At 48.8% G+C, this 19957-nt stretch overlaps 1 protein-coding gene across 1 annotated transcript in view; it reads left to right on the top strand.

Annotated features, from left to right (window-relative positions):
* Positions 1–17653, top strand: part of USP7 (ubiquitin specific peptidase 7) — a 56335-nt gene extending 38682 nt beyond the window's left edge. Inside the window, exons 11-31 of the mRNA XM_082857890.1 lie at positions 2277–2359; positions 4235–4344; positions 5662–5818; positions 6593–6737; positions 7021–7151; positions 8057–8191; positions 8570–8671; positions 8845–8950; positions 9733–9825; positions 9915–9982; positions 10313–10413; positions 11288–11441; positions 12057–12124; positions 12604–12712; positions 12807–12884; positions 13597–13697; positions 14681–14780; positions 16189–16308; positions 16462–16533; positions 16661–16751; positions 17066–17653. Of these exons, the coding sequence (XP_082714016.1) occupies positions 2277–2359; positions 4235–4344; positions 5662–5818; positions 6593–6737; positions 7021–7151; positions 8057–8191; positions 8570–8671; positions 8845–8950; positions 9733–9825; positions 9915–9982; positions 10313–10413; positions 11288–11441; positions 12057–12124; positions 12604–12712; positions 12807–12884; positions 13597–13697; positions 14681–14780; positions 16189–16308; positions 16462–16533; positions 16661–16751; positions 17066–17172 (2231 nt within the window). The 3' untranslated portion in view covers positions 17173–17653. The remainder of the gene's footprint in view (positions 1–2276; positions 2360–4234; positions 4345–5661; positions 5819–6592; positions 6738–7020; positions 7152–8056; positions 8192–8569; positions 8672–8844; positions 8951–9732; positions 9826–9914; positions 9983–10312; positions 10414–11287; positions 11442–12056; positions 12125–12603; positions 12713–12806; positions 12885–13596; positions 13698–14680; positions 14781–16188; positions 16309–16461; positions 16534–16660; positions 16752–17065) is intronic.
* The last annotated feature ends 2304 nt before the right edge of the window (positions 17654–19957 follow it).

A 19957-nucleotide genomic window follows, 5' to 3' on the forward strand; every position in this document is an offset into this window, starting at 1 on the left:
GTAAGTTCTGTGTACATAATGGCACCACCACCTTTTCATAATTTGGTTTGGTATAATGCTTCATTGACACGGTGGTTTTTATTGAAATACAGTGTAGAGAAAATTGCCCAAATGATGAAGGTACTGAGTGAACACAGTCTGGTGACCCCACCCAGGTCAAGAAACAGAACATCTGCAAAGCAAGATGGTGGCCCTTCCTGGTCACTGCCTCCCCCTCCTCACAGGAAACCACTGTTTGGCCTGCTGACATTCTTTCCTCGGTTACTTTTGCGTCTTTTGTGGTATTTATTTACGTAGATGGCATCGTGTAGGGTATGTGTCTCGTTCTCTCTTTTCTTTTTCTCAGCATTGCCTCCATGCACTTCATCCTTATATTGAGCAGCAGTATCGGGTCATTTTCATGGCTTTATAGTATTCCACTTCAGGAACATAACACAAATGTTTGAAACCATTCTTTCCTTGATGGGTGTTCGGGTTGTTTTCAGTGTGAGGCTGGTAGGTGTGAGGCTTGTTGGCCGGTCTTGTGTCCGCCCCTGGTGCATTTACGGTGAGTGGAATGCTGGCTCGTAGGGCCTGTGTGTATATGTCGAGCTTAGCAGATACAGCAGTTTATCCATTTGTGCTCCACCAGTAGGGTGCGAGCAGTTGTTCCACATCCGCTCCAGAGCCATCAGTCGTCACACTGGCGTTCTGGTGGGAGAATGGTGCTATCTTGAGTTCAATTTGCATTGCCCTGGAAGTCGGGGAGATTTTACCTTTTCGAATGCTTATTGGCAATTTGGGTGTCTTCCTGAACATATGGAATGTAGTTCGTAATAACTTGATGTCCTGGTCCAATAATTCCGTGATTTCTGGATCTGTCTCCATCGATTCGCTTTCCATCTCTGGCTGTGAGTTCCAGCTTCTTTGCCTGTCTGGTCATCTTTTATTGGATGCCAGCTGTTGTGATTTTTATCCTGTTGGGTATTGGATATTCTTACCCTTTGTTCCGGGGCACATTTCGTTATTTGGAGATAGCTGATTCCTTCGAGACCAGGAGGAGCCTCTCACGTCGCCGGGGCTCTCCCGCGTGGCTCTCCCCGGGGCCCTCTGTCCTGCACGTGGCCACTGCCTCGGGCCCCTGAAATCCCCACCCTGTCTCAGGGAGACTCTGGGGCCCGTTGGGGTTTCTCTGCCCTGCGCTGCAGCCTGGAAGTTCCACGCAGTGAGCTGGGGCGTTGGAGGGCTCTCAGTGGCCACGTCCTGTCCTGCCTGTTGTCTAGCGTGTGAATACGGTTGTTGGCCTTGTAATGGAGCCCAGTGCAAGGGAGGGAGTGCGCTTCCTGTTACTCCCTCACGGCCACAACGTGCGAGTTCTTCACGGGCTGTGTTCGCTGCTGCTCGCCTGGGTTTCGGGCTCTCCGCCAGCGTGGGGCTTGCCTTTTCACTCCTGCAGTGTGCCCATTTGGTTAACAGAATGTCATAACTGTAGTGAAATCCAGGGTATCAATCTTTGCTTTTTGTGTCTGAGAACACCTGCCCTGAAGTCTTAAGATAATTCTCTTATCTGTTACTTTTTTCTCTTTTCTGTTTATTTACAGTCCACCCAGAATAGTTTCTTTCTGCTTATGGTCAGAGTGGACCAAAGGTGCTCTGCTGCCCCTTTGTCAGCAGCGAGCCCTTCGCATCTGTGTAGACCTCTTTCTAGACTCTACCTCCTGGTCCATTGGCTATCATCCTTGGATGGATTCTTCCTTCTTCCTTTTCAGCTTTATTGTGGTTTAAGTGACAGGATCGTAAGGTGTTTAAAGTGTTCATCATGGTTATTTGGTATGCTCAGGTATTGTGACAGCATGACTGCCTTCTGGTCAATGAACTTGACTTACACGTGGCAGCGTTATCAGCCGTGTCCCCGTGCTGTGCACAGGAGCCTCCGCTCTTACTCCCTCTCACAGCAGAAGCCCGTGTCCCCTTCCAAACTCCCCCTCTTCCCCCACCCCACCCTCCCACATGCCTGCTCTCCTTCTGCACTGACTTTAGAATAAGTGTTTGGGTTAAAATTTGTACTTTAACATTACTTAAGTTTATTAAAACATTGACTCCATGTTATCACGTAACACCCTCAGTGGCCTTAAGAGTTCACACCTTTTGCTGGATCAGTGAAGTTGCAGACCTGTGCTCACAGCTACAGTTATTTACATTCCTCCCTGGCGTGCCTGAATTGATTGATTGACTATGTTATAATCAAAGCTTTAGTGATAACTTCGGCTGACTTTTTTCTCTTTCTCTCTTGAAAGTATTTGAATCATTTGTGGATTATGTGGCAGTAGAACAACTAGACGGTGACAATAAATACGATGCCGGGGAGCATGGCTTGCAGGTAACTTGGAGATTGTGTGCTAGTGTCCCGCTGTATCTTTCCACTTTGTTTTCAGATCTTTTGCTTGACTGTGAACTAAACATTCACTTGTATCTTTTCACATGCCGCTGGTGTTTAGAACGCAAAAGGATTTTATTTCTCAGTCTGGACGTTGTGTTAGAGAGCTCTGATCGTGTTGCTGGTGTAGACAGGCAGGGGTGGGGAAGGTGTTGTGCCTCCTGGCTACCAGAGGCAGAACCATCACCCGACACGTGTACCCCCCCCCCACCTCCCCCCTGCCCCAATTCCATCCACAACTCTGCCCCTTACTTCACTGGTGTCTGTGCCAGAGCTTCCCTCAGTTTCTCCTAGTCACAGATAGAACTGCTTAGTCACTGGGACTCTGGTTTTGGCTGGTGGTGGCGCTTTGCTCTCCCGCCACCGCAGTGGAGTGTCAGTTAGTTTTCTGAGGATCCTGACTTCCAGAACGAGGAGTGCATTTTCTGTTATTGTTCCATACTCGGTGTCCCTGCTTGTTTTCCACAAGGCCCCACAGGAACTCTGGCAGAACAATGAGTGTTGTAAACAAGCGGCAGTGCATGGTCAGATGGAGGGGCCCGGGCTGTGGCCTGGCCAGGCTGCTTGGTGGGTCAGCGGCATCCTCACGGGTCCAGCCCTCCAGGTCTGTCTTGCAGCCTCATAACCTTGACTCACTGGCTCAACTAATATATGATTTTTTTCGGACCATCCTGGGTTTACCAAGCTCGCACATTTATAATTCACGGTGCTGGTGAGCCCATTTTGCCGTGGGTCACAGACCTGCTGTCCTGCTTGGTCAGGCCACTGATTTGTAGATCAGTAAGTTACTTGGCAAACATGCCACTGGATTTGCTTAGGAAACACTTGAGTCAACTCACAGAATTGCCCTTATCCACACTGGATATTTTTGGCTCTGGGTGAACAAAATATATTTTAGAATCAGACTCTCAATGGACAGTGGCTGAGAAACAGGATTCTTCTATTATTGTTTCAAGTTGTACTAAAACCGTGCCATTCCTTTGTGTGGCAGTAGGTTCCTAGGTTTTTGTTTTTCTTCCCAGAACTACCCAGTTTCCTTAACCATGCTAATGTACAACAGAGAACATTGCCACCTAGGACACCAGTTCCTCCAGGTGGGTGTGTTCTAGCCAGTGTTGGAAATAAGGTTTACAGCTCTGAAGGAATACAGCCGTGCTGAGGGCCGCCAATGGCCTGGTGGTGACTGGCTTTGGTGAAGGCTTATTTGAGTGAGGACTCAGCTGGCTGAGGTGGGGGGAGGAGTGAGGCTGGGCCTCTCCCACAGAGGCCTTGCTCGGGGTGTCCTTTGCCCCAGAGGCTGGTGACGCCTGGGCAGAGGCTGTGACGGTGGTCAGAGGGCCTTGCTGATACCGAGTCGGAGGGGTCTTCAGAAGCAGGAGTGAACAGTTAGCACATGACCGTGCTCACGGGGAAGGACGGCGGTCACAGGCAGTTCTCCCAACCCAGACCGTGCTCGTCTTATTCTGTTCTGGTGTCCATAGGCACACCTCATTCACATAATCATAATCCTCTGCTTTTCCATTTGATTTTCCCGTGTTTGTCCAGAATTTTCGTAGTGTTTAATGACTGTGTTAATAGGGCAACAAGTGACTGAGCTGTAGTTTACTTCACTGTTCCCCTGTCGCTGGACATCAAGATAGAGTATAATGCAAACTAAGAGGAAATCCCACACACAGAACATTTTAAAGGCACCCTGTGTCCATCTCCCTACCAGAAGTTCCCAACGTGTTCCACCTTTGCTGTGAAACGCTGTTGCTTTTGTTGCTTCGAGAAATAAGTAGAGGTAAACTAAACCTGTGCTTCTTTTTCAATGTTCAGGAAGCAGAGAAAGGTGTGAAATTCCTAACATTGCCACCAGTGTTACACCTACAACTGATGCGATTTATGTATGACCCTCAGACGGACCAAAATATCAAGATCAACGATAGGTAATCTAGAGTGGGATGTGAGAGTTAAGATTTACCCATCATCCTGATTTAGGGGGTTAGTCTCAGTGCTTTGTTTAGTTTTTCTGTTTTCGGTCTCATCTCTGATTTATTTAGGTTTCCTCTCTGCCGAGGTGTCCCAAGAACTGTGCTTTTAAAGGGATAATTTCAGGGGCTGCTTCCTCCGTATCTCCTCCTCAGGGAGCCCCTCTGTCTACACTGTGGCAGACTGAAGTCTGGGGGGGAGAGGGTACTTTCTGCTGCACAGGCTTTGCTTTCCCCAGAAGTGGCATTTGCTATTATTACACTATTGGTTTACATAGGATTCTCCAATATGTTATCTCTCAGTTGGTATAGGCTTATAGAATGTGCTAGAATCCTCAGAAATGCTGGCGTAGGTGGGTGTGTCCCCCATTCCAGGTGTTTTATAGATCCTTAAAGTACCAGTTAAAAGGTTGCTACCACACACTGCTTTGTCTGGTTCAGGAGACAGAACTTGTACCCTGATTAGTTGGAGCAGTGACTTTGTACTCCTTGGTCAGGGGGTACAGCCTGACAATAACCAGCCTCCTAGAGGTTGGTCAGTCACCCCGGAAACTCGGCAGAGAGTGTGACTCGATCATATCACCTGCCACCAGCCGGGCCTGCTTGTCTGTTCTTGCCCTTTTCCGTGGGGTCTCTTGAGATGGCAGACCTCACAGACCAGCAGCCTGCAAGCTAGGCCCAACCTGCTGGTGTGCTTTGTTGGGTCCTCACCTTGGTTTTCTTTCTATTTTTATTGGAATTAGTTGCCAACGTTTTTTCAGGTCGTGAGATTTCACATAAAAGTCCAGATTTCTGGCATCTGGCATTCAAAACACTTGGCAGTGCCGGGCCTGAGTTCCCAAGGGCCGTGCTGGGTGGCAGCTGCCCCTCCACGCCCAGGCTCGTGCTCTGCTCAGCACCACGGTCCTTGTGCACCCACCTCACGCTCTTCCTGCCTCTCAAGCACCCCCCGCCGCCCCCGTTCATGACAACATTTGGAAATATCCACATCCTAGAAAAGTCAGTGTGTTTTTGTCACAAAAACTGACTGTTATGTAATACCCTGGAATTTAAAATTCCGTTAGGTGTGTCAGTGCTTTATAGGTATTTTTCTCAAATCAAGCTTCAGATTTTGTTGACGTGTGAATAATTTGTTGTGATGAGTAGGAGCTGCCCTTTCCAAGTAAAGAGGAGCCAGTGAATTAGAAGGTCTAGCAAGGAGTAAAGCCTAAAGGTGAAATATTTTACAAGTAAATGAAACCTGGATTTCTCTTAAAATGTTTTTATTTTAAATAGGTTTGAGTTCCCCGAACAGCTACCACTTGATGAATTTTTGCAAAAAACGGATCCTAAAGACCCTGCAAATTATATTCTTCATGCAGTCCTGGTTCATAGTGGAGATAATCATGGTGGACATTATGTGGTTTATCTAAACCCTAAAGGGGATGGCAAAGTAAGTGCTGGGGAGGGTGGACGTGATGCTGTGTAGGGGATTCAGTGACGCTCAGCTTCAGACTTGGCCTTGATAGTGAAGGATCCCTTCTTGGCCTCTGTGCCTGTATGTTCCTGATACTTTTAAAGGTGGATGGTAAATTATGATTGTACTTGATATATACATCTCGTTATTAGTATTGAACGTTGGACCTTATAGGATCCCTTTACATCTAACATGAGGCACTTAGTTTCCACTTAGAATAATCATCTGTGGCCCGCACTCACGGGCCCACATTGGTTGTGTGTTATTGCACGTGCCCCATTACCTTCGCGATGTAATGCGCGGTCTTTGCCTGGTTCACGTGGATCCCATCACGTGATCTTCACCAGGAGGAGCAGATGAGGGTCTTGGGGTCTGTGTCCAGGGCCACAGGGCCAGTGAGGAACAGAGCCAAGGTGGAGCCCGTCCAGCTCATGCCGAGGGGATTTGAAGGCGGGACCCTCATGGCACCAGATGCGGAACCTGTAACTGTAGGGTTAGTGCCATTTAAAACGACTCCATCCACAGTGGACAGAGATGGAGCCTAAGCTGAGGCTTAGGATATTTGAGTACATTACAGAAATTGCCCATGGACGGATATTAGCAATTTCTCCAGCATGTGGGACGAGGATGGCAGAAGTGCTGGCGAGTTTTGTGAGGGTCACCTGAGGCAGGTCATGTGTTTTCGGAGAATGCTGCCTTTTACTTTGTGTGCTCCTCAAAGCGCCGTATCTCTGCTGCTCCCCGTTGCAGTGGTGTAAGTTTGACGATGACGTGGTGTCCAGGTGTACGAAAGAGGAGGCCATCGAGCACAACTACGGGGGCCACGACGATGACCTCTCCGTGCGGCACTGCACCAATGCCTACATGCTGGTTTACATCCGGGAGTCGAAGCTCAGTGAGTGGAGCGGGTGTGTCGTGCCCTGGCTGTGCCAAGCTCGCGGCTGGGCCCTGAGTCTCGCCCGCTGGGGCATTTTATACCACGTTACAGTGGACCTAAGCTAGAGCCACCTGTCCAGACACTTGCCTGCTTATGCTGCCTTACAGCATCATCTGGAAGCAGCTGGATTGGGGTTGCGGGTTTGGATGTGGACCCAGGGTGCCAAGTAATTTTACTTTGAAGGGTGGCTTTATTTGCGATGACGTGCACAGAGGTGAAGGAAGATGCGTTTGTCCTGCAGGTGAGGTTTTACAAGCTGTCACCGACCATGATATCCCTCAGCAGTTGGTAGAGCGATTACAAGAAGAGAAAAGGATCGAGGCTCAGAAGCGGAAGGAGCGGCAGGAAGCCCATCTCTACATGCAAGTGCAGGTCAGCCTCTGGGCAGGCGCGAAGCTGCTTCGCGGGCCAGGGCGTCGGCGACGTGTCTGGGCAGCCCCCTGAGCGTGCGACTGAGGAACTGCAGGCCAGTTCCCTGACCGTTGGGAATGTTCTTTCCAGTTCAGGATATGGGCTTAGATGTGAGAGGTACTCAGGCTGCCAGAGCAGCGGTGTCTTAGTGTTTATAAAGCATGCAGGGGACCAGAGAAGGAAGGGTGAGCAGAACCCAGATGAGGCCTGGCAGGGAGAGCTCTGGCAGCTGGGGTGGTGGGGGGTGAAATGCCAGGTGGTTTTGGTTCATGATTTAGTTGCAGTTAGGAAACAGGCATTTGTTTTAACAAGTTGATAGACTACCTGGAGAAAAAGGTACATGTGCATCCTGGCTTTATCATATTTGGGGATCACCATCCAGATGGATTTCTAGTTGATGTTTATGGATGAGTTTAGAATGGCTGCATGGAAATATGTAGGGTTTCCAAATATTGGTACCTGATTTAGTTCTTGGTCATTTTGGTGCTTCTCTGCTTGGGTCTTCTGTAGAAGGTTCATCAAAGCAAAAGACTAGTTGTTCTTTTGTCTGTTTTGTTTTGCGGTATGCGGGCCTCTTACTGTTGTGGCCTCTCCTGTTGCGGAGCACAGGCTCCGGACGCACAGGCTCAGCGGCCACGGCTCACGGGCCCAGCCACTCCGCAGCATGTGGGATCTTCCCGGACCGGGGCACGAACCTGCGTCCGCTGCATCGGCAGGCGGATCTCAGCCGCTGCGCCACCAGGGAAGCCCAACACTAGTTGATTTTAGTTTTAGCATTTGAACCTTGGTTTCGATCAGCCTGACCTAGTTCTCTTGTGTGTGTTAGTGGTGTAAACTCCATTCTGCATTTTCATCCCTATTTGCAGATTGTTGCAGAGGACCAGTTTTGTGGCCATCAAGGAAATGATATGTACGATGAAGAAAAAGTGAAATACACTGTGTTCAAAGTGTTGAAAAACTCCTCGCTTGCTGAGTTTGTCCAGAACCTCTCTCAGACCATGGTGAGCGCCCGTCCTCCTGTTGATAGTTCTCTCTCCTTTTTCATAACTGGACCCTGGAGGATCCTGCCCTTGGAGGCAGGCACTGTGTCCAGACACCACCTGAGAGTGAGCTTGGGACGAGAGTTCCTTCCCTTCCGGGTTGTGCCCTCTGGCATCTCCCCTAATTTCCCCCTCCTCCGCCCGCCTCCCCCTTGGTAAAATGGGCTTGAACTTCCGGGACACCAGAGATCCCGAAGGCCAGGTCACTGTTGCCCATACCAGCAGGGAGAGCTGTAATCATGATTTTTTTCCCCTTATAATCATAGAATCATTTCCTTGATGTTGAATTAAAATATAAGCTGATTTTGCTTCAACTAATTTAACTGTAATTATTTCCAGGGATTTCCTCAAGATCAGATTCGACTGTGGCCCATGCAGGCGAGGAGCAATGGCACCAAACGACCAGCCATGCTGGATAACGAGGCCGACGGCAGCAAGACGGTGAGTGTGGCGGTCTGGTCTGGTCTGGGTGTGCGCGGCAGGCCCTGTGTGCCCTGCGGTATTCCCCTCGGTCTAGTTACATAGAGTTGGATCTTGTCTTCTACTTGAATATAGTTTTTCACTCTCACTTAGCTATTAAAATCTTCTAAGCCCAGCATCTCTTTTGGGAATAGATGATTGAACTCAGTGATAATGAAAACCCTTGGACAATATTCCTGGAAACAGTTGATCCGGAGCTGGCTGCTAGTGGAGCAACGTTACCCAAGTTTGATAAAGATCGTGAGTGCCTCCTCCCCCAGCCCAGCACCTCCAGAGAGTGGAGTTTTATTCCCGGAGTGTCGTTCTAAACACACAGGGTTAAGTGTTCTTCCCTTGCAAAGAAATCTTGTTAATCCCCAAAATGCTCGCGAAACATCCACCGTGTTCAAGGCTTCTTGATGAAGTCAAATCAGACCGACTGTGGGTTGTAGCGTCCTGGCAGGTGAGAAGGTGGCAGCAGCGTGGAGTCCAGCACATTCCACATTTTTCTAATCACGCTGGTCTTGTATAGACTTGACAGATGGTGTAGAGCAGGGGTTGCTGTCAAGGGCCAGATAGTCAATATTTCATGCTTTGTGGGCCATACCGCCTCTGTCTGCTATTGTAGCTACTAAGCAGCTACAGAGATTAGGTAAAAGAACTGTCTTCCAGCGCAACTTTATTTACAAAACAGGTAGGTCCAAGATTGCTTATTTGTATTACTTCAAGTGGTCACTTCTCCGGCAAAGACTCAGACACAACCTTTAACGATACTTCGATGGTAAAACACTGCTAGTGAGGACCAGGTCTTAAAACTAGGTTTCCTAAATTCTCTGCACTCATTCTTATCTTTCCTGCTTCAAATGCAGTGTTCCCCATGGGTTTGAGGTTAGAAATGATGCCTCAGACCTAGGATCAGCCTCTTAACAAACTTCATTGCACACAGTAACTTTTAGATGTCCTAAGTTGTCGTTTCAGTTGCTATTTGTTAACATTGCACTGACCAGAAGATCCTAACAAAGCCTGTTTATTTAACCTTGTAGATGATGTGATGTTATTTTTGAAGATGTACGATCCCAAAACACGGAGCTTGAATTACTGTGGGCATATCTACACACCAATATCCTGTAAAATACGTAAGTCTGGCAGCACTCACCTTCTGAGTTGATTTTGCCAGAGTCTCAGTGTATCACAGCTTTGAATTCTTCATTTTTCTTGAACCTAGGTGACTTGCTGCCAGTTATGTGTGACAGAGCAGGATTTATCCAAGATACTAGTCTTATCCTCTATGAGGTTTGGATCCTTATTTTTCTGTAATCAGCACATGGTTAGTGGTTTGGGGAGGACGACTTCTGCCTGTTTTGCTAGCCCTGCATTTGTTGTGTCAAGACCACAGCTAAATGGGGCCTCGGGTGATCTTGAGTCAGAATCCTCTCTGTACATTTCTGATGTTTCCCTCTTTAGGGTCAGTGATTATTATATCCTTATTACTAGTATTTCGTACTCTTTATTTAAAATTGTAGGGCTGTTGGAATTGGGTATAGAGAAAGTACATACAGTGTGTGGCCGTATTAAACATTGGACAGACGTTGCGTTGTAACCATGTCATTTCTTTTACTGTAGGAAGTTAAACCGAATTTAACAGAGAGAATTCAGGACTATGACGTGTCTCTTGATAAAGCCCTCGATGAGCTAATGGATGGTGACATTATAGTGTTTCAGAAGTACGTACTTGAAGTTATCTCTTGGTACTAATATCAGAAGTCCTAGAACCAGGAAATGATTCTCTAGACCCTGAGTCACGTTTTGTTTGACATTGACAGAATGTTGACAGCAGTTGGCCTTCTCTGGGTTTTGGAATTAGTGGTGGCAAGCATTTTCCTCACTGAATGCTTTTATTTCCCAAAAATGTCTACAGCGAGCATGACAGCTAGTAGCAGGAGGGCAAAGGTCTTTAGGGAAGAGCAAGATTGTTTTCTTTCCTTGAAAACATGAAATTCTTAGAATGCACCTACTTGGGTAATCACTTTAATCTGTCTGCGTGGAAGCCGGCAGGTGTGCAGTCTGAAGGCAGCCTGATGACGCACTCGGCCCTTTCCTTGCTCTTGAAGCCGTTTTGCCAGGGCAGGGCAGCCCTGAACACTGACCATAGGGAGGCTGCAGGGCCCAGTGGCCAAGAGCAGGGGTGGCAGACCTCTCGTTTAAGGGCCAGGCAGTAAACATTTTAGGTATAGCGGCGACCCGATCCTGCAGCCTTCGCTGGGAAGTGATAACCTATCAAGTCCCGGTTGGGGAATAGACTCAGCAGAGCCAGCAGGGTGGGCCCCGCAGTGCATCCTGAGTCCTTTCCCTTGTCTGCGGAACGAGAGGGCACTGTTCTGTTTCGGGAGCGAGATCAGGAACGGAAAGCAGCCAGCCCTGTGCGTGGCTCAGCGCACACTTCTGTCCACGATCGCCTCTGCCTGGTAGCCGGGCAGGCTCCCAGCATCGGAAAATGCTAGCCTGAGTTTAGATCCACACTGCTCAGCATCACTGTTCCTTGGGAGATGATGCCTGAACCCTGGCTTGGACTTTGATTGTCTGTGTTTTTCCCCCCAGGGATGACCCCGAAAATGATAACAGTGAATTACCCACTGCAAAGGAATATTTCAGAGATCTCTACCACCGTGTCGATGTGATTTTCTGTGATAAAACAATCCCCAATGATCCTGGATTTGTGGTTACATTATCAAATAGAATGAATTATTTTCAGGTATTTGATAAAATGCTCTTTTCCCTTCAGATTCCACACCAGAGAGACCAAGTTCTCTTTTAAAAAGCTTGCTGATGAGGCTGTGTAATGGGTTTGGTTCTGGAGGAGGGGTTGCAGTCCACTGTCTGAGGAAGTTCGTGATGCAAGTGGGTTGGTGTTGATGTTGCCGGGGGATCGGAAGCTCTTTTCCCCTCACTCGCCTACCCCCACCCACGGCCCTGTCTTCTTGCTCTTCGAAATCCTCTTGACCCCTGGCATAAGTTGGTTTCAGAGATCATAGTTTTAACAGCAGCTTTGCTTCAGTTATAACGTGCCAAGTGTGAACCATTAAAAAAAGCCTTCAGGAAATAAATCTACAGACAGACCTCCCCAATGAAAGTGAAAAACACTTTAAAAGGTTTTCTTCCTCAGATACGCTGTTCCTGTGGTGATATACTAAGGAATATAGTTTATTCCTGTTAGATGGTAACTTTCCGGGGCATTTAAATTCAGGCTGCTTATAGCAGGTTTCTTTAAGAGCACTCAGCAAATGAACAGTGATAAAGTGTATCAGCAAGTTTCAGTTTGTTCACCGGATGTGAACCTCGCTCCCTGACTCTGGCCCTCCCTCCCCAGGTGGCAAAGACAGTTGCTCAGAGGCTCAACACCGACCCGATGCTGCTCCAGTTCTTCAAGTCTCAAGGGTGAGCCACACTCGCAGATGCCCCGTGTTTGGTCTTGACTGCACGTGTCCCATAGTTCATCCAAACATCTCCGAACTAATGTAATAAGTAGCTGCCACCTCACGTGACATGCCATTTCTTGCTTAGTTTCAGATATAGAATTGTCACCACTTACATCTTGACCACGCTACCCCAAGATGTCAAAATAATTGGCAGCCTCATCTAAAGCCAGGCTTACTTTAGAGACCTCATCCACACACCTCCCTCCCATGTGTGTCCGGCTGGGCCTGGCCCTGCCCGGCTTCTGTGTGCCGTGTCACCCTTGCAGAGAGTGTTCAGGTGTGACAGATGCAGGGACTTAGGACCTGGGGACAGGAGTAGTCAGAGTCCAAATTTCAAGTCTAGGTGTCAGGCCAGAGGTTTGCTTTTATGCTCACTCACGGATATTTGTTTTAGGCAAATGAACAAGTCTTTTATTTATATGCTGTTTTCTTGTGTAGTTATAGGGATGGCCCAGGTAATCCTCTTAGACATAATTATGAAGGTACTTTAAGAGATCTTCTACAGTTCTTCAAGCCTAGACAACCTAAGAAACTTTACTATCAGCAGGTATGAGTCCAAATTAATGTAACCGTGGGTAATAAGGAGAAGGCTCGGGTTTCTGTGGAAGCGAATCTAAAATGAGTCTCTCTTTTCTTAATAGCTTAAGATGAAAATCACAGACTTTGAGAACAGGCGAAGTTTTAAGTGTATATGGTTAAACAGCCAATTTAGGGAAGAGGTGAGTCTTTTCTATGGTGTGAGTGTTTATTTTTATTGCATCTTGTGTATTGTATCTCTTCTCCAGACCCTGAAAACTAAAACCACCAAAGAAAGCTCCCTAAGCGGTAGCGTGTGTTAGCGGCTCCGCTCGAGAACCCCGGTGGGGGGAGGAGCTCTGTCCACCCAGCCCCTGTCGCCACCTCTGAGGCTTCAGGCAGAGTGACAGTGTCAGGGAGACCCTTTCCGACTGATTGGGACCTTGCTGCTTGGCCTTGGAGCCGGTGGCAGCTCCGCTGGGCCCTTTGCAGACAACACAGCCTCACATTAAGTGGTTCTTCTGGAAAGTCTGTACCTACTCAGACACCCAAGTCGTTCACCTTTCTAGCTCTACCGGTATTGAGAGGAAATCTGGGACATGTGCCATCCATGTTGTCACCCGTGTGCAGCTGTCAGGCTGAAATGACACAGTCCACCCTGGTCCTTGTCCTCTGTCTCACCATGCTGAGAATTGGACAGCCTCTTAGTGACCTTTCCGGGGGGAGAAATGCCTGAGAAGCTGTCCTGTGAATGGCGAGCTTTTTGCCTCAAAATGGCATTTCTTAGACTCCCTGCGGTGTGGGGCGGCTGCCAGCCTTGGACAGGTGGTCTGAGTGATGGTCGGCGGGGATGGGCCCAAGCAGGCCCCGCATGTGTCTTGTTTCCTGTATAGCCTTCATCTTGTCGTTTCTTAGGAAATAACACTATATCCAGACAAGCACGGGTGTGTCCGGGACCTGTTAGAGGAATGTAAAAAGGCTGTGGAACTCGGCGAGAAGGCATCAGGGAAACTTAGGCGAGTATTTCCCAAATCCTGAAGGTGGAGGCAGGGGCAGCCCTGGCCCAGCCCTGTACTTGCGCAGTGCCCCCCGCCCCCCAACAGTAGTTGCCATGCTCACCTTTCAGCCCATACTTTGCAACACTTTATATAAATATTTCACATTTAATCCTTTTCTTTTGCCCGTCTTCCCTCCCTGTGTCTCTGGATATTAATTAGCAGTAGTGCAAAAGGGAGATTCAGGTAGAAAAGTCAAGCAGAGGAAGAGTGATTCAAGCAGACTGATCAGCTGAAGCTGGAAAACGTGGGCCTTGACCATGTCTGAGAAATCTGGTCACTTCTCATCTGTTTCGCCAGCGTTCAAGCCGCAGAAAGAAGCCCCAGATTTGATGTTCAGTTTTTATTTCAGAGTCAGGTGCTGGTCTCATCACCTTGTCTTACACTTGGCTCGCAGGATGGAACAGCCTTTGGGGCTCTTTGGTTCCCGGAATGTTTTCTTTACAAAATTAATAAAAGAATGAGGCCTTTGTTATCTAAAGAGTGAGAAACATTTCACAAGCCCTGCCCAGTTTGGAACCATAGCAAGAAAGATTTACACATGCTCCGAGGGGGTCCCTGGCCAGTGTTCTGTCTGCTCCCCAAGGATACCTGCTTTTGACATTTCAAATCTTCATAAGAAGACAAGCGAATCTTCGTAGCTTTGTAATAAAATGACGGACGAATAGTTTTCTAGAAAGTTTTTTTTTTGTTGGCGGTACGTGGACCTCTCATTGTTGTGGCCTCTCCCGTTGCGGAGCACAGGCTCCGGACACGCAGGCTCAGCAGCCATGGCTCACGGGCCCAGCCGCTCTGCAGCACGTGGGATCTTCCTAGACCGGGGCACGAACCTGTGTCCCCTGCATCGGCAGGCGGACTCTCAACCACTGCGCCACCAGGGAAGCCCCTAGAAAGTTTTTTTTACATGAATGTATATAGTTCACATTCTTCCTTGTTTTGCACAGGCTGCTAGAAATCGTAAGCTACAAAATTATTGGTGTGCATCAAGAAGACGAACTCCTAGAATGTTTATCTCCTGCGACAAGTCGAACGTTTCGAATAGAGGTGAGCGTCCCTCTGGCTGCACCAGGGAGGAAGGGCTCCTGAGCCCCGGCAGGTGGGGCGGCCGCCCGCAGCTTATTCAGGCAGCACGGCGGCTCCTGGCAGTGGCTGTCGTTTTGTTTCTGTGCCGGTAGATGAAGTGACCCCTGAGGTTAATGTAATTCTGCCAGATTTTGAAAAATTGAATGTTTTATTATGATAAAATAGACCTAACCTAAAATGTACTGTTCAGTAGTGTGAGCACATTCACGTTGTTGGACATTCCTCACCGCCATCCATCTGCTCCGCTGAGACTCTCGCCCCAGCTTCCGGCAGCCAACCTTCTACTCTCTACTACTCTAGATATCTCACTTATTTGTCCTTAGAAATTAATTTTAAGTATGGATCATCAAGCACATCTAGTCAGAAACTGGGTCCCTGTTGATTTTAAAACTGCTGAGATTTCCACAGTAACTGGAACAACTCATTATTTGGTCTCTTAAAACCCAGAGTTTTGGGACTCCCCAGGTGGTCTGGTGGCTAAGGGTCCGCCTTCCCAATGCAGGGGGCCCGGGTTCGATGCCTCGTCAGGAAACTAGATCCCACATGCCGCAACTAAGGATCCCACGTGACGCAACAGAAACCTAATGTAGCCAAATAAATAGTTTTTTTTAAAAAAAGTTTTCTTTTTTAAAATATTTATTTATTTTTGGCCGCGTTGGGTCTTCGTTGCGGTGCGTGGGCTTCTCATCGCGGTGGCTTCTCTTGTTGTGGAGCACGGGCTTTAGGCGCGCAGGCTCAGTAGTTGTGGCTCATGGGCTCTAGAGCACAGGCTCAGTAGTTGCGGCTCACAGGCTTGGTTGCTCCACAGCATGTGGGATCTTCCTGGACCAGGGATAGAACCCATGTGCCCTGCATGGGCAGGCGGATTCTTTTTTTTTTAAATATATAAATTTATTTATTTTTATTTTTGGCTGCGTTGGGTCTTTGTTGCTGCGTGCGGGCTTTCTCTGGTTGCGAGTGGGGGCTACTCTTTGTTGCGGTGCGCGGGCTTCTCATTGCGGTGGCTTCTCTTGTTGCAGAGCATGGGCTCTAGGCGCACAGGCTTCAATAGTTGTGGCACGCGGGCTTAGTTGCTCCGTGGCGTGTGGGATCTTCCCGGGCCAGGGCTCTAACCGGTGTCCCCTGCATTGGCAGGTGGATTCTTAACCACTGTGCCACCAGGGAAGTCCCCAGAGTTTTCTTTTAAGCTTAGCTATTTCTCCTGGCTCTAAACTCTTATTCTAACAAGCCTCAAACATGACATTTTGGCAAAAATCTGACCTAGCTTCCCTTGTTGGAGGAGTGAGTCAGAATTAAGAATTAAAATGTGGCGCTGTGTTTGCATTAACTGAATTTCTCAACCCCTTGTGTTAAAAACGTGTGTCCCCAGGAAATACCTTTGGACCAGGTAGACATAGATAAGGAAAATGAGATGCTGATCACAGTGGCACATTTCCACAAAGAGGTGTTTGGGACATTCGGGATCCCGTTCTTGCTGAGGATACACCAGGTGAGGCGTCCTTCTGCTAAGAGACTGAGTGTCTCGGGTCGGGACCTGGGCCCTCGCGCTCTGGGTTAGCGTTGCTCAGTGGGGCTCCTTCCCTGAGGCGGCGGCACAGGAGGGCATGAGCTTTGTGAGCACATGCGCCCTTTGTCGTCGCAGGGCGAGCATTTCAGAGAAGTGATGAAGCGGATTCAGAGTCTGCTAGACATCCAGGAAAAGGAGTTTGAAAAGGTACGCGCTTCTTGGATACTTGCAAGTAATTTGTTGGGCGGGATGCTAAAGTCTTGACTTTTTTTGCCAGAGGTGTGAGTTTTGCTAGTATTTGGAATGAATGGCGTTTTCGATTTTTGTCTCTCAGTTTAAATTTGCCATTGTGATGATGGGCCGACACCAGTACATAAATGAAGATGAGTATGAAGTAAACTTGAAAGACTTTGAACCTCAGCCTGGTAAGAGCCCTCCCACAGGGAAGAAGCAAGTAGTAAGTGACCGGGAGGCCGGTAGCCCTGGGTTCGAGTGGCGGCCCTTGTATTTCTCGAGCTGGGAGATTCGGCCTTGTTTTCCTTATCTGTAGAACAGGGAGGAATGGCAGCCTGTAACTGACGAACTTGGCAGGCATCACACAATGGCCGAAAAAACTAAGGTCCCAGGGGAGACGGTGCCGCCCTTGGGAGCCCTGAGACCTCAGTTGGGGGTGGGGTGCACTCGCTCCAGGGGCCCAAGCCTGGGCTCTGTGGTCTCAGTTGCTTTCTCTCCCCGCCAGGTAACATGTCTCATCCTCGGCCTTGGCTAGGGCTCGACCACTTCAACAAAGCCCCAAAGAGGAGTCGCTACACATACCTGGAAAAGGCGATTAAAATCCATAACTGACTTCCTCCCCTGGCGGGTGGGCGAGGGCGAGGCGGACCGCGGTGGGTGTGCCCTTTAACAACAGCCAAGAACTCTGGTGCGCGAGCACTGTCCCAAGTCTTCAGCAAGAGGATTTGCTGCTGGTGTTAATTTTATTTTGTTGAGGCTGTTCAGTTTGGCTTCTCTGTATCTATTGATTGCCCTTTTTGAGCAAAATGAAGGTGTTTTTATAAAGCTTGGATGCCAATGAGAGTTATTTTATGGTAACCACGATGCAAGGCGCTGTCAGCGTGTCGGGGAACAGCCGGTGGGTGCGGCGCGGCGCTGGACAGGCTTGGCTGTCCCCGCCCCGGGGCCCGGCCGCCAGCCCCACAGCTAGTAAGTCTTCTGTTTAGGCTCGTCTGACGTCTTTCCCTCAATTATACTTTTCAATGACCTTTTGTGCATCTGTAAAGGCGAAACAGAGAAACTCACAACCTAATAAATAGCGCTCTTTCCTTCACTCGTGTATTGTCGCCCCTTCCTCGGTCTCCCCAGCTGCCTGGGTCTTTTTAATAAACTCGTCTCCCTTCCGTCAGCCACCGCTGTCCTGCAGCCCGTTTGCAGAGTGGATGCACTGAATACAGGCCTGACAGACACTTCGGGGGTCTTTTTATTAAATTGAAAACGCTGTTCAATACAATTAAGGTGTACTATGCTGCCTCTCGGCAAACCTAACGATCTCAAGAGTTCATTCGAGCAGGTGAAAAAATTATAAATAGACTTGTCTCCTTAAAACGGAACAGGCGGAACCAAGAAAGGAGGGCCTTTTAGCAAAGAGGGCATGCCCACTGGTGTTAGCAAGCTGTTGACTTTGTATAAAAAAGCTAAAGAAAAAAGAAAAAAAAAGGAAAATTGAAATTGTATATTTAATGAATGAACATGTACAATTTACCACTGGGAGGAGGTGGCATTTTGTTGGGTGAATCTAAGTGACTTTCACTGATGTTGATATTCATTGTGTGTAGTTTTCTTTCAGTCCGGCCTTTTCCTTTGGAGCTGACGCCAGCTGCGTGTCTAGTTTTGAGTGCAGTAAAATAGAATCAGCAGATGACACTTATTTTTCATCCTTTTCCAGTATTTTTCGTTTGTTTCTGTAGCAGCAGTGTACACCGACTCTTCCTGTATATTGCCTTTTTGCTGGAAAATGTTGTATGTTGAATAAAATTTTCTATAAAAATTATAACTCAGTGAGTGACGTGGAAGTTGAGGGAGATTTCTGCTCTCCCTGCAAATAGGCCTGGGGAACCTATTCCTTTATAACGAGGTTTTCGGGGGGGGGGGGGGTTGTTTTTGCCTCTGACTCATCCCATTTAAGCTTAAGAAAAAGTTTTTCCGGGCAGGAACCAAGTACAATAAGATGACCAGAAATACTGAAATGGTGGAAGGCATGGCCCAGGGGAGGTGGCCTTGCATCCTGCGCCTGGCGCACTGTGTCCCTGGGCTGCTCCCCACCTGGCGGGTACTTCCTGCCTAGGTGCCCACGGTGACCATAGCGCCACCCGCCCCACTCTCCTGCGGAAAGTCATTCTCCGGGTGCTCGACTTCGAACATTAAAGTATTGATTTCTTTTAGGTTTTGGCTGAGGGTTGATTATAGTCTTAAGTCACGGAAACTTATTGTCGAGTTATTAAATGGCTTTCCCCAAAGGCCTTTTCATAACGTGGACGGTCAGCAGGTAGCGTGTGCGATTTACTCTTCCATTCCCTCCCACTTACGGCCTTGAGTCCGAGTTCATAAAGCTGATGGGGGTGGTGGGAGGGGTGCAACCTGAAGAGGAGGACGGCCTTTCACACGGCTCGCTCTGGACCCTGAGACTGGTGCGTCTTCCCCTCAGGCCCCCAGAACCACAGGGTAACGTTGAAGAGGGGCTTGGGTTCGTCATGACTGTACCGGCAGCAGCAAGCTGGGAGAAAGGGTCTCATTTTAGAAAGTAAGAGCAAACTACATTTGCAAACATACATTTCAAATGTCAAGACGGAGCCGTAGATCCCCCGTTTGGGGGTGGGTGATGCTGTGGCATTTTTGCCACTCTCGGCCTTTTTGTTCTGACCGCTCACTGCCCGATAGAATGTCCGCCGTTGGGGTGGAGGGTCCTCCGTCGGCCCTGCCCAGTGAGGGAGCCGCGAGCCCCAGGTGTCCGCTGAGCACCTGAAACGTGGCTAAAGTAGCAGAGAGAGTGAGTTTTCACTGATTTAATTTTAAGTTGCCACATGTGGATCAGGCGTTCCAACCACATTTCCCTCGCTTTGTGTGTCTTTACAGTGATCAGCTCCCTCGAGCTGTCGAGTTAATATATGATACATAAAACGCTCACTCTGTGAGGCCTGGAACCCGGGCCCCGCGCCGGCTGAGCTGTTCAGACACAGAATCGCAGCTCATCGCAGCTTTAAAGGGCCACTGACCCACCCGACGGGCAGGCACCGTTGTTGATGGATAGATCCAGGGATGGGTGTTCACAGCATGATCCTGCCCAGTATGATGGATGTTCTGAGTTCGTCATAAGATGTTGGGAGAGAACCCACACTCAGCCCCCCTGAAGCCGAATCCTGCCCCCTTCCCACCGGTACAGAGGAGGCGCCCTCGTCCGTTCAGACCCAGTGCCGCAGAGGGTCAGGGCTGCTGCTGGGGGGCTGGTTCGTTTCACCCCTTCACAGGTGGGCAGATGGTAGAGTGTGACAGTCCGGCCAGGCCCCTGTGTGCCCTCCTGGCCTTGTGACGCCTCCTCGCCTCTGGCCACCCTGCCCAGCCTTGCTCCAGGCTGGAA

This window comes from Leucopleurus acutus (genome assembly GCF_964270905.1).
Source record: "Leucopleurus acutus genome assembly, chromosome: 16".
NCBI classification, from domain to species: Eukaryota; Metazoa; Chordata; class Mammalia; order Artiodactyla; family Delphinidae; genus Leucopleurus; species Leucopleurus acutus.